At 46.9% G+C, this 14,559-nt stretch overlaps 1 protein-coding gene across 3 annotated transcripts in view; it reads left to right on the forward strand.

Moving 5' to 3' along the window:
* Positions 1 to 14,559, forward strand: part of ADD2 (adducin 2 (beta)) — a 102,000-nt gene that overhangs the window by 78,528 nt on the left and 8,913 nt on the right. For all 3 annotated transcript variants that reach the window (XM_012646431.1, XM_012646430.1, XM_012646432.1), the window contains 6 exons: positions 3,698 to 3,874; positions 7,308 to 7,565; positions 8,407 to 8,526; positions 9,814 to 9,903; positions 11,849 to 11,996; positions 13,358 to 13,486. In XM_012646431.1, coding sequence (XP_012501885.1) covers positions 3,698 to 3,874; positions 7,308 to 7,565; positions 8,407 to 8,526; positions 9,814 to 9,903; positions 11,849 to 11,996; positions 13,358 to 13,486 — 922 coding nt within the window. The remainder of the gene's footprint in view (positions 1 to 3,697; positions 3,875 to 7,307; positions 7,566 to 8,406; positions 8,527 to 9,813; positions 9,904 to 11,848; positions 11,997 to 13,357; positions 13,487 to 14,559) is intronic.

A 14,559-nucleotide genomic window follows, 5' to 3' on the forward strand; every position in this document is an offset into this window, starting at 1 on the left:
GAAAATGTCCTTACTTCCTCCTCTTCACAGGGCGGTGGGGGTCACGGGGGAAGGCTGCCGGGCTGACCTCTGAGAAGTACACAGGGGTGTTTGTCAACACTGACAAATTTAACACACTCCAGGGTCTGTCCCCACCCTCTGGGGCTCACAGACCTGTATTTGTCAGCAGGCTAAATTAGATCAGGTCCAGAAAGAAGTGGGGAACAGGCCAATGGGGCACAGACGGGCAGCCTGAGCAGCCAGGGCAACCCCGGGTGAGGTCCAGGGAGCCTGCTGTGCAGTCCCCTGACTGGTGAGGGATAGGGAGACGGGGAATGTCCGTGGTCACAGAACCCCTAGAGGAGTTGGTGGAGAAGCAATAGGAAAACAGACAAATCTGTAGTTTTATAAACAAGGTGGTGGTGGCCAAGCCAGGCACACACCCTTCGCTGTGGCAGGTGGCCGGGGTGAGCAGGGGCCTTGCGTGCCCTGGAAAGGCTTGTTAACCAGGCTGCTGGGCCCCATCATCCCCTCTCTGGGCTGTGCGCCCATGGGTAGGGAACTTGCCCTCCTCCAGCCTCTGATCCCTCAACTGTAGATGTGGGGCCTCGAGAGCCACTGTGGGGACAGGGCTTTTCAGACAAGGAGAGGCATCGTGATGGTACTTTTAGGACTCAATTCACAGAAGAGGAGGCTGATTGCTCCTGGGTGAGTCAGCTCTTTGCCGGGCCCTTTGGTGTCGGGTCTGCGCTCTCCTGGCCGGCCCGGGCACAGCAGCGCCCGGAGGAAGAACTGCCGTTCTCTTGGAGTTAGTCTGGGAAGAATGAGATCTTCCCAGAAGCCTCACTAGTGGAGCTCCACAGTGGTACCCTTCAATAGTTTTGTTTTGTTGTTTTGTTTGTCAAAAGAAAGCTGGAGTACCCTCCAGTAGTTTTTAAAGGAACATGTTGAGAGGACAGTTGTGAGAGTAATGATGAAGAAGTGTCAGAGGAAGTGGTCAGAACAGGGTGACATGGGGAAGGTGGACCCAGGACGCAGGGTCCACTCTGAAGTGGTGGCCTCTATGTCCAGCCAAGGATGCTGGCCTTGAGCTCCGACCACTGACTGGTGCAAGAACATGGCGGAGCCTCTGTTATAAAGGAAGCCACTGTCCCTTCCCCGCACCTGAACTCTTAAGAGCCCCCATCTTCCTTCGGGAGAAGAGGTTTCCATGAGAAAATAGCTCATGTAGAAACTTCATCTCTTTGCAAAGACAGCCCAGCCCTACAAATGGATGGCGAGAGATGCCCATGTGTCCCCCCACAAAGGGAAGTACGTTTCTCCCAGGATCCAGACCCCCAGAAAGGTCACTGCGATTTAACCAAAGGTAGAATGGCCATCTGCAAAGGGCAGAGCTGCCGGCCACTGTCCCTGACAGCCCCCAGCTGCTGTCGCTTTCTTCTCAGGACTGGTTTGATGAGACCCTGTTATAGTACCTCAGGAGATCCAGACAGATAACCCCAGAAAAGCTCTAGTGACATTTTTTTTCAGCTGGTGGAACAGAGAGGCTTCTAGAGGGAGGAATGGAGCTAGAAGATGTGGAAGAAAAACAGGAAAGATTAGACCAGAGGCGGGGGGGGATCAGGACGTGGAAGAGCGCAGGTAGCAGCAATCTGAGATGCTGTTTGGATTGCAGCCCTGGTCAAATCGTTGTGGGGGGAGCGGCCAGCGTAGAAGCTCTGTTTCCACCATGGGCCTAGTTTTCTCCCTTGGTGACCTTGGCAAACAAGCAAACGTGACCGTAGTCATGTTGGTGACTCAAGGTGGAGAGTCTGTTCGGTTCTCCTGGGGATGGTGTTCTCTTTGCTCCGCATCAGTTTGGGGTTCCAGGAAACTGGGTCATCCCCAGTGGAGAGAGGCAGGTCCCTGCTCTGCTGACAGGCAGATGGGAAGGAGCTCAGGCAGTCTTCTCCATCTGCTGCCCATCACCATGGAAACCAGGGAGGAAGAGGGAGGTGGGAGGAGGCAGCTCTTGCAAGGTTGTGGGCAGTTCTCTTGCTCTCGCCTTCTCCGTTAATGACCGGTCCTGGGGGATATTGCTGCTCAGAATCCATTTATCAAAAACCTTTATAAGGCACTCCCTGTGTTCCAGATGCTATTCTTAGTGCTTTACAACTGTTACCTTAATGCTCCTCATGAAGTAGATACTGCTATTTTCAGGAAACTGAGGCACAGAGATGGCAAATAGCTGCCCAAAGTCACACAGTAAGTGGCAGAGCAGGATTCAAACCCAGCAGCCCAGCACCCAGGTCTGTGCCCTAAAACACTACTGTGTGCTGCCTGCAACTGGACACGTGCCTGGGATGAGAAGGGCATGGAAAATGTCCTTACTTCCTCCTCTTCACAGGGCGATGGGGGTCACCGGGGAAGGCTGCCGGGCTGACCTCTGAGAAGTACACAGGGGCGTTTGTCAACACTGACAAATTTAACACACTCCAGGGTCTGTCCCCACCCTCTGGGGCTCACAGACCTGTATTTGTCAGCAGGCTAAATTAGATCATTTCATTTTCAGTAAAAAATAACTGTCACAAAACACTGAAACACTAAAAGTTTATATAATTGGAGCAGTTCCCGCATAACAAGCAGGATTACCTGGGATATGAAATCTTACTCAGAATGCTAATGTGATGATGTGCAGTGCACACCTGCACACCTGGCCCACTACCTAGGCTACTCCAAAACCACCTTCTCGCTCTGTAGCCAGGCTTATCCAGGAAGCCAAACCCTGACCAATTACACCTGAGTGGCAGATACATGGGGGTAAATAGAACATACTGAGAGATGAGCATGGAATTGAAAAAGGGAATGTGTTAGATTAATGAATGTTTTTTAGAATCCTTCTAAAATCACCTGCTGTATACACACACTTCCTAATACTCAAAGCCTGCAACCAACCACCTGCATCATCCCCTCCCCATGGAGCCCTGACAAGGGGACAAATGCTCTAAGTCTATGGGTTGAAGCCATCTAACCCCTGCACATCTGGCCCCGCGCTGTGCACTCTCGACATTTGATCGTCTCCTTTTCTGCGTTTCCTTGACTGACTAACCCCATCATAGAGGATGCATTCTTCCTCGAGACCTGTTAATCCAGCCCGTCAGGTTACGCCCAGTTTTCATTGGCTTAGAAGCTGGCCTATTTCTTTCAAGTGACTTAAAAAAAATAGGAAATATTTCAAACATATAGAAAAATGCAGAGAATAACATAATAGACATCCATACCCACTACTCAGATGGAACAAATATTCACAGCCTTTTTGCTTCAACTTTTTTTCTCTTGAAGAAACAAAATGTTACAAACAAGAATTGAAGTTCCCTTTGGAACCCTTTCCAGTCTCATCCTGTCTCCCTCCCCAGAAATAATCACAATTCTAAGTTGATCTGTATCCCAGGTAATGTCCCAGTCCTGTCTATTGTTTTATTCCTAAGGTTTAATGCTTGCTATTCCCTTCTTCTCTATAGCCTCTGAGAACCAACATCAGGAAAGACACTGCTAATACCCCTTTCCTTGGAAATGGGTGCAAGCCCAACAGGTTTGGGTGGCTTTTCCTCAGTTTCCCAGACATTTCTGATGTCTAAGTCCTCCTCTGTGACCCCCCGTCCCATTACATACAGGAGTGTACGTAAGTGCAGGGTCCCCGTGTGCACCTGGGCTCAGAGCTCTCTGCTCTTTGCTGCAGGTGTCAGCCCTGTCCAGTGCTGGGGGAGTGGAGAACCTCATCCTCTTGGAGCAGGAGAAGCACAGGCCCCACGAGGTGGGCTCCGTGCAGTGGGCCGGGAGCACCTTCGGGCCCATGCAGAAGAGCCGGCTGGGGGAGCACGAGTTTGAAGCCCTCATGAGGATGCTGGACAACCTGGTGAGTCCCTGGCCATTGCCCTCTGGAGCCAGGCAGTACAAGGCATTGGGTGGGCACGAAAAACTGCCAGCATCACAGTTGGTAAAGCCTTGTTGATTGGCAATTTGATTTAGAATTTGTGGTCATTCTAATAGTAGCTGAGTTTTCTTAAAAATGGCCGTTGCTACCCCTACTGCATGCTGCGGCTGTCATCATACGTGCAGAATGTTCTCTGTGAGAAGCAGTAATCCAGTAAAAATCAGAACACAGCTCCTCTCTTACACTGGGGCTTAGTTGACACCTCTCATGTAGTTATTTTTGCCTTTCTTTCTAATCTTATGACTTTAATGCAGAAAGCACATAATGCTAATTTCCTTATTCCTGAGTGGATGCTTTATAACAGTATCCTATTGTAATGAATGAATGAATGAGTCAATCATGTCAGGAATTAAACTGGTATGTGTATAGGAGTGGGCTGGTCCTTTAAAGGATACAGAAAGTTTTAAGAACATTCTTCCTTCTTGTAGGGGCTAACAATTTCGTTAATAATATGGGATATAAACAGGCGACAATTCAAGAACAAGAGGAAAGCATAATTACAGCAAGAAATTATAACTTCTTAGATGCTCAGAAAAGCTAAAGATGAAATCTGTCTTCATAACATTTCTGTTTGATTCATTTTCCGCATCCTCACTGCTACTGCCTTGGATTGTCTTTATCATGTCAAAATCATTGTAATAATTAATAATTTTCTCCCTGCCTTAAGTTCCTTCAAATAATCTCCACCTTATTACTAGGCTGACCATGAGGGTCACTTTATAATGATGAAAAGTAAAATCCACAAAAAAATACAACTCCCATTAACATTTGTGTGCTGAGTAATCTATACTTAAATAAAGTATAGATGACTGGATGATTTCATACAGGAATTCTTTCAGACCTTTAAGAAGCAGACAATTCTTATGCTATTTAAATTTTCAGAGAAGAGTGAAACAAGGATACTAAACTGTAACAATTATAACACATTCAGACCAATTTTAATTTGAATGTTGATAAAAAAATTCTGCACAAAAACTAGCAAATAGTATTGAGCATAACATCAGAATACTAATACACAATAACCAAGTGAGGGCTCATTCCTAGAATTCAAGGATGGCTTAGTGTTATAAATCTTTTAAATATATTTCATGATATTGATGAGTCAAAGGATAAAAACCTTTTGGTCATTATCAAAAAAATTTGATAAAAATTTAACATCAATTTATAAAAATAAAAGTTGTTAACTGGGACAGGAGGACACTTATTTAGCATGATTAAAATGATTCTTCTCAAAACAAGAGCCAGTACTATGGTGAAACATGAGAAGTATTTCCATTAAACTTTGAAACAAAACAATGATTCTTGCTCTTAGCACTATTATTTAATATTGTTCTGGAATAATATTGGAACTCAATCCAAGGCAGTGAGGCATAAGAATAAGAGGTTTAAATTATTGTAAAGGAAACAAGATTACTATTATTTACAGATAATATGGTTATATGCCTATAAAGTCCCAAAAAGTCAACTGAAAACATATTAGAAATAATGAGGATATTTTAAAGTTGTCAATTATGAAAATATATACAAAGTCAGTCATTTTTGTATCTTAACATTAACTGCTTTGAAAATATAATAATGGGAGAAAACAGTCCTATTTGCAAATGCAGCAAATCCTAAAACATTAAGCAGTACCCATTTAAATAAAACCATAAAACTTTACCAATAGACGTGAAAGAAAACCTGAAATCAGTATAGAGCTGTAATTTATTCTTGGTTTAAAAGCTTCAATGGGGTAAAAAGGTCACTTCTTCAAAATTACTCAATAAACTCAATGTCATTCTTTCAAAAATGGGGGAAGGCACCAAGGACTTAAAATGTCCTTATGGCTAAGAAAATGCTATAAAGAGAAAAGTAATTAGGGATACTAGTTCCACCCCTGATAAAGTGTGATAAAGCTTTAGTGACTACTAGTGACTAAAATACTAGCAGAATGGACAAGCAAACCAATACAACAGCTTAGAGAATCCAGATGTATACCCAAAATATATGAGAATTTAACACAGGATAAACAGGCACTTTATTATATAAATCAGTGAGGAAAAGAAAGACCATCTAGTCTTTAGGGAAAGAAAACTAAGGCAGATTGCTACCTCATTCCTTTCAACAGGAAATATTCCTGATTTATCAAAAATTTAAATGTAAACAGTGAACTCATAGAGGTATTAAAAACATATTTGTATTTTTGATGTTCTTGTGTTGGGAAAAACTTTGTTAAACATGTCAGAAAAGTCTGAAATCGTAACAAATGTGGACAGATATGATTACATTAAAAATTCAAAACTTGTATTTCTATAAACCACCCCCCTCCCAATAAACAAAACTAAAAGACAAATTATGGGGGAAATATTTGCAACATCTATGATAGTCAAAACTTTACATTAATATTCTCAATGTAATGAGATATTATAAATCAATGTGAAAAAGAGAAATAATAGAAAAACGGGCTGAGAACATAAACAATTTACAAAGGAAGAGATTCAAGTGGCCATTATATGTAACTGGAAATATCCCATTTTACTAGTGATTAAGCATACACGCACACATATGTATGCATAGAGACGTGACAGGAAAGATTTTTAGTGGTTGTCTCTGGGGGTGAGATTTTGCATAAAATTCACTTTTTTCCTTATTTTTTTATATTGCTTAATTTTTCTGCATGGGTCTGTATTTTCTTTATAATCAGAAAAATATGTTAATGCCATTTTAATTTAAAAATAAAAGAAGAAAAAGACAGGGAGAGCCGAGTATTGCTCTGATAACTGCCGACAGTCCTGAGTGTTTGTTCTTGCTGAGCAGCAATTAGCGCTGGGTTTGAGGGATATGGTATGGCTTAGGAGACAGGCATGTTGAGTCAGATTTTGGGGTTCCAAGAAGGAAATAGTTAAGCTTCAGGGCCAAGGAAGGGAGGAGTGACTGTTATTATAGAATCAGCTGGGAAGCTTTTAAAAATCCTGTAGCCCAGGCCACGCCATTGTCCAGTTAAATGGGCAGCTCTGAAGCAGGGCCCAGGCATCGGTATTTTGTAAAGGTCCCAGGTGATTCCAGTGCCCATCAGGACTGAGGACCGCTGGAGAGGACACCTGGGCCACTGTTTGGGAAAAGAGCTCTCTCTGGTCAGCAAGGTTCTAGGGATTTTCTCAGCCCTGATCAGAGGGCTTGTTGGGGTGGAAGAAGAGAGGGTTGGGGGACCAGGAGGAGGGAACAATTCTGAAATATACCAGAAGAGTGGCAAGGCCAGGTTGTCTTATGCAGATTTGGGTTTAAACTGAGTCCCTTAAGGGAAGGGAGCAGTGCGCATGTGCACATACAGACCTTTTCCCTCCAGCATAAGGGGTTCTATTTTTGTCCTTTTTAGGGCTACAGAACAGGCTACACATACCGCCACCCCTTTGTTCAAGAGAAAACCAAACACAAAAGTGAGGTGGAGATTCCAGCCACGGTCACAGCCTTTGTGTTCGAGGAGGATGGCGCCCCGGTCCCCGCGCTGCGACAGCATGCGCAGAAGCAGCAGAAAGAGAAGACCCGCTGGCTCAACACACCCAACACCTACCTGCGGGTCAATGTGGCTGACGAGGTCCAGAGGAGCATGGGCAGCCCCCGGCCCAAGACCACGGTAAGGGGAAGCCAGCATAGGCCTGTCTGGAGAGAGGGATGGGCTGCATTTGTGGAGTTAAGCAGCTTTAAAAGGAGATCAGAACAATTTCTGCTGTGCCTGGGTTGGTACCATTTCCTCTTAGGGCTTTCTGCTGGGCCTCTGGGCGGCTGCTCAGGCCGCTAAGCCCCTGACCACCTCTTTCTGGCACCTCTGTGCTGAGTTTTTGGGGCTGAGGAGCAGCCTTCTCCAGAGGGCAGCTGGACCAGGTCACTGCAGCAGCACACAACCCAGGAGCAGTTGGGTTGTGCTTCTTGCTCCCACATCCAGAGGGGACTTCTGGGAAATTCAAGGGCTGGGCATCCAACATCTGGACTACAGATCCAGATGCAAACCCAGGAGGGGCAGGACAGTCACTTCTATAAGTTATCTTTTCTCCCTTTCTCCTGCACACATAGACTCTCAATTTGATCTTTCATTAACATAAAAGTAGCCGACAGCCAAATAGAATAGCTCTTCATAAAAAAATACGAAGCCCTCCAAACTCAAATCGGGTTCCCTAATACTGAAGCCCCAGATGTTGCCTATCTGTCAAAGCTGGTTCCCAAGGCTCTGCCGCTGGCTCTCCAATGTTCTTTATGACCAGCCCTTGGCCTGAAGCCTTCTTTGGCAGCTGGGTCATCTGTTGTCCATCCCTGCTCCCAGAGACAGGCATTGAGGAGTCCCAAGAAGAAAGAGCATCTACATATAGGCTTGCTGACCTTCCGTGCAGGCCGGTGGGCCCAGCTCTCATGGGGGAACTCCTGGGGAGGATGCCTGGGCCTGCTCCTTCACCTCAACACCCAGCCTTGTGTTTGTGCAGTGGATGAAGGCTGACGAGGTGGAGAAATCCAGCAGTGGCATGCCCATACGGATCGAAAACCCAAACCAATTCGTGCCTCTCTATACTGACCCCCAAGAAGTGCTGGAGATGAGGAACAAGGTAAGTTGGGGGCTGCTTAGCTCACTCTCTGCTCCCACCGGGAGGGATCTCAAGTTCTGCAGACACGAGCTGAGTCCCCAGGATGTGCATGATGCGCCAACATCCCAGATGCCCCAGAGGACCAAGAAACTACCATGGACTGATCATGTGCCAGGCACCATGCTGAGTGTGCTACTTGGGTAGTCCTAGGTAACTCCTTCACACGGAGGGTGCTTACTTTCCACATTAGACATGTCTGAAAGACCTGCCCACAAAGTGAGTTTTTATGAATTTTACACCATTTTCCTTTTGGCTTATTTTGAAGATTTCAAGATCCTTTATATTTATTTCTGGACCTTTGCCTGACAGTTCACTCACTTATATTTCTAATGTTACTTTAAAAACTGAAGCATAGCAGGCCGCCTCCAATAAGTCAGATGGTTCACAGGACAGGGTTTCAGTTTGTGGCCTGGGACCCCTGCAGCACTTGCTTGAAGTTCAGATTCCTAGGTCCTCCCCGCCACCCGACATTCAGATTCAATAGATGTGGAGGGGCCCCAGGAATCTGTAACAGATTCCTTAGGAACTTCTTAGGAATATTAAAATTTGAATTAAGGCCTTTTGCAACAATTTGGATGGAACTGGAGACCATTATCCTAAGTGAAGTATCCAAAGAATGGAAAAACTAACACCACATGTACTCACTATTAAATTGGAACTAACCAATGAGCACACATGTGCACAGAGGGAAGTAAAACTCAGTGGAAATCAAGCAGGGGGGAGGAGGGGAAGAGTGAAAACCTACCTAACAGGTTCAGTGAGCACTATCTGGGTGATGGGCACACTTTCAGCCCTGACTTCAGCATAACAACATTGATACATGTAACCAGAAACATTTATATCCCCATAATATTTTGAGATAATAAAAAAAAGAAAACTCAAAAAAAAATGCTGCTCTTCTCACTACAATTTTCTATTCTGAAGAAGAGTTATCTATATAAAAATAGATCATTTATAGTACCAAAAAAAAATTGAGAACCTCCCTCAAGGGTCTACTGTGCGTCCTTTCACTCTTGCCTCTACAGCACCTTCTTGGAGCTCACAAAGATCTGGTGCTTTCCATGAACTCTGGAGCACAGATGTGGAGACCATCTCTTGGAGTGGACGAATTGTGTTAGGAGATGGGCTCCCACATCACTGGGGGGCCTTCCTGCCACAAGCTACACTGGACACCGGTGTGCCCCCCGCCAAACTCCACGCTCTGACACTGAACAGCCAGCTCACTCTCCCTCTCCCCTCTCCACACAGATTCGAGAACAAAACCGACAAGATGTGAAGTCGGCGGGACCTCAGTCCCAACTCCTGGCGGGCGTCATCGCTGAGAAGAGCCGAAGCCCGGTACAGCAGAGGCCGCCCCTGACTGGAGGGGAAACATGTTTGCCTTCTGGGTCTTTCATGCCTGGGGCTGGGCAGCAGGACCCCTGAGTCCTCATGCCCACCCTCCCCTGTGATCTCGGGTGCTGGTGCTCTTGCTGCAAAATGGAGGGCCACCTTGCAGGGGTGCTGTGAGGCCTGGGAGGATGATGTCTCATCGCCCCCTCTGGGCACCGGGAGGGGAGCAGCAGCCCCACCTGCACACAGGAGTGCTGCTGGCTTCCATTCCTTCCAGCACGGAGCTCTGCTTTGTCCTGTTAGCACCCCGCATGGTGGGGACTCACGGGCAGGGGGCCAGTGATTCTCAGGTGCCCCAGGTCTGCCAGCCCTGAATGTTTCTGATCTCTGTGCTGGGATACGGCATCATCCAGCCAGAACTCTGGGAGGATGCTCGGGTACCCACAGAGAGGGGTGTGTAGACAGGACAGGGCTCCTACAGGATGGGAAGGGACAGTTAGTTGCCCACACAAACCCACTGGAGTTAGAAAGTATAAAGTCGTTGTTTTTGTGCTTGAGATAGAACAGTGTTTTGTCTAGTGCTTCACAAAAGGGCTGAAGTTTAGGGTCCTGGCATGTATTTGAAAGCATTGCTTTTCACTGCAAGATAACAAAGGGCATGGCATTTGCCTTAGCAGTAAGAAGTGGGGAAATACAGGAAATGTTCCTCCCTACAGAGCAAATTGAGATGCTGTAAAAATATCAGGTCAGGCTGCAGCCCACAGTGCGGGTGCCCGTTGGCAGGAGAAGTGTGGAAGTTGTATCATCGCACCCACCTCCACTGCACCCACACTCAGCAAGATGAGGAACACCGAATGTGCTCAGGGTCCAGGACAGAAATAGCCTGATTGGGGTGGGGGAGGTGAGAGTTCAATACAATGAGCAAAATTTTTTAAAAAAAGAAATGCAACTCTGCCATTTATGCCAAGTGCTCTTCTCAGAGTCCCTCTTCTGGGGTTCTCGGATGCTCCTCTGACTCCAGATTCCTTACGCTGGGCCTGCTGCTGCCTCCCTTCTGGAAGGAGCCTGTGGCCCATCATCGGAAGACCCTGCGGGCCAGGGAAGGGAGGACTGGCGGGCTGCACTCTCCTTTGCTCCTCCGCAGCTTCAGAGCACTGCATCCCCCACGGCCAGCATGAGGATGCTGAATTAGGAAAAGGGGCTGTGGAGTCGGAATTTTAGTCCGTCTTGGGCTAGAGGGGTCAGAGGATTCCTGAAGCTTACCCAAGGTCCGGCTGGTCAGCTCCCCAGAGCCAGGGGCTCCACAAAGGTGGTGAAACACAGTGATTTTGCCAATGTCCCTGCAGGGACCTGCAGTACAGGCAGGTTGAAGATCCAAGACTCAGGAACTTGGCCCCTTTGTAATTTTGACTGTGCGAAACAGGACTAACAGTTTGGATGGAGAACGCTGAAGCCGCTGTGTTTTGCATATGACTTAAAGCTGTGTGTTGTGGCTTGCACTGCTGTTGGGGGGTGGGGTGGGCGGGGCAGTGGTGGGGAATGGCTGGCATGAAGCTTGCTTGAGCCAATGCTGTGCTTGCTGGGCTCTGGCTGAGTAACTGGGCCACCGACTGTATTTGCATAGTGATGGCTTGGAAGTGTCCATAGAAGGGATTGCAATAAAAGTGTGTCATCCTTCTGCTTGGGAGCATCCTTTGATTTTATTTCAGGGGCAGAGTGTGGACCCCCTGAATTCATCCTGGCAGTTACAAAATCTGGGTCTGGGAGTGAGATAGCAATGGGGAGAAATGAACAACCCTTGCCCCAAGGCCCTGAGCTGTTTCCAAGGAGCTGCATGCCACGCTCTCCCTAGCAAGACCACTTGCAGCCACGTGAGTCTGAAAGGAAGCTGGGGCCTGCGCCCCAACTGCGGCGTTCAGAGAGCGACACACACTCTGTGGTTAACTTTCAGTCTACAGAGAGCCAGCTGATGTCCAAGGGTGATGCAGATACCAAAGATGATTCAGAGGAGATGGTGCCCAACCCCTTCAGCCAACTCACTGACCAGGAGCTGGAGGAGTACAAGAAGGAGGTGGAGAGGAAGAAACTAGAACTCGATGGTAAATAACCCTGAGGCACCATTGCTTCAGAATTCCCCGGGGGTGGAAGGGGAGATCTCGGGACCACCCAGAGAGGACCTTCTTGCCCCATCGCCAAATACAATAATATTCTTATTACCATAATTCTGTTAATCATAACAATGCCCTCATCACTCTGTGCCCAACAGTTACATGGTGCCTTCAGGACCTCACTAGACCTGCCTACCTGGGTGTAAAGGAGTTAAGACTTCTTAATGCTTAGCATAGTGTCTGTAAATACAGCTCAGGTCAGTGAGCACCAGATAAATGTGAGTTATAATAATTTTAATAGTCTTAATTATTATTTTCCATCAATTATTATTTTCCATTAATTATTATTTTCCATCAGGTCTGATATAATTAGGTCTAGCAATCAAAGCTATCCACCAGCTGACACCTTTATGTTTTTCTTTTTCTCACCCGTTATTTCAGAATCTTTAGTCAAACCCATCTCTCTGTGTTGACACCCAGATACTCATATTCATGATAGCTTGTATGCCCCTGTTCACGCCTTTGTCCCTTCCTGACAGGATTCCCCTTCTTGGCTTTCCTGATCCAAAGTGACTGACACTTCTGGTTCCATGTCAAACCCCCCTCTAGCTAGGAAGGCCTCCTGTTACCCTCTGCAGCCCACCCAAGGGAGCTACCTCTTCTGTTTGCTTCAAGAGCTCTTAGGGTCTGAGACACCTAATTCAGCTTGTGGTTGTGTCCACCCGTCTAGGCTGTCATTCCCTCAGGGCAGGGTCTTCTTCTACCGTGACCTTCGCCCGAGGGCCGGCTTCTTCCTGGGCACGAAGCCAGCACTAGAAAAAGCCTTGCTGGTTTGCTTGGAGTTCCAATATGCCAATGGAAAAGGTAGATAGAGAAACATGATGCTTATTTCTAGGAATTGTTTGTACAGAAAACATAAATTAGATAAATAGTAAATGAGCTACATGCAAACAAATCACGGGTGTTTTTAAGGGGAGTCAGTGGTTCTTTGTGTGTCCACCTCTCTCGCCCGTTGTTGTGCTCACAACATAAAGCACCTGGCTGGTCCTCTTCAGGTACAGGAGAGAGATGGGAGCCAGGCTCTGGTCTGGCTGTCCACATCAGGGGTGACATATTCCACTGGCAGATGTGCATTGATGAAGGGAACAACATGACTCTGACTTCTCCCATTTGCACCCCTGAGGAAGTAGCAGAAATAAAAAAAGGCTAGGGAGCAGCTAACTTCAGCCAGAAGGTTCCTTATCAGCCCGGAGAAATGATGATCAGGTAGAAAAAAGCAATTTTTAAATGCTCTATCTTCCCATCTCTCCTCTATTTGACCTCCATTCTAAGGTGGTTTTCTGTGTTTTCAGGAGAGAAGGAAACTGCCCCAGAGGAGCCTAGCTCACCTGTAAAGTCTGCCCCCACTTCTCCCGTGCAGAGCCCAGCCAAGGAGGCAGAGACAAAGAGCCCCATGGTGTCTCCTTCCAAGACTTCAGAGGGTGAGTGGAGCTGAGCGGGCTGGGATGGGGGCCGGTGCAGCCACAAGGTGCCCACGTGGAGGGCAGGGCAGGTGCGCACACTGTGGGGACCCTGCCTTCAACAGGTGCTGCTCCCCAATCCAAAAAGCTTTCCCCTTTGCTATTTCTAGGGAATCTGAAATGGGGTTACCGAATTTCAACTTGTTTCATTCACAAGCTGTGACAATACATCTTACAACTTAAGCCCGGTGTAAGCAATAATGAATGAGTTAATGACCGACCCACAGCCTCCTCATCCCTAACTCAGACGTGGTGGGGCTGATGGGCCTTACCAGATGCACCATGCGGGTTCTCAGACTTCAGTGTGCATAGGGACCACCTGGACATCTTGTTAAAGTAAAGATTCTGACCCATCAAGCCTGGGATGGGGCCTGAGACTCCGCATTTCTCAGGTGAGACTAATGATGTCATTCCCACCCTTAACTGCACACTGGAAAGACCTGGGGAGCTTTAACAATCCTGATGCTGGGATCCCACCCCCAGCATTTCTGAGTTAAATGGTCCCGGGGGAGAGTTGAGGAGTACAGACTGGAGTTTTAAGATCTCGGCAGGGGAATCTAAAGTGTAGTCCAGGTCAAGAACAGCTTCCATGGAGAGGTGCTAGTTTAAAGAACTGGGTTTTAGGCCCAACAAAACTGCTAGTTTATAATAACTACTAATTTTAGCAAATCAGATAACCTCTCTGTGCCTCAGTTTCCTTGTCTGTCAAATGGGGCTACTAATATTTTCTCTTTTTAGAGTTCTTATGTGTGTAAGGGACGTGTAGGTGAAAGTATACTTTGAAAAAGTAAAAGCATGCCTTAAATGTAAGATCTAATTGTGGTTATGATTAATAGTATATGTATGATGGATAACAATACTATTATAATTCCTAGCCACGTAAATCACGAAAGTGTCTTTAGTGAGCTCCTGGAATCACTCCAGGGCATGAACACTCCTCCCCTGGGTCCCCCGGAGATCCCCACCAGAGAGGGCTGTGCTGCCATCCAGAGGGCAGCAACTTGGGGGATTGTTGGAATCTTCTCCCTCCTGGG

This window comes from Propithecus coquereli, unplaced genomic scaffold, assembly GCF_000956105.1.
Source record: "Propithecus coquereli isolate 6110/MARCELLA unplaced genomic scaffold, Pcoq_1.0 Scaffold243, whole genome shotgun sequence".
NCBI classification, from domain to species: Eukaryota; Metazoa; Chordata; class Mammalia; order Primates; family Indriidae; genus Propithecus; species Propithecus coquereli.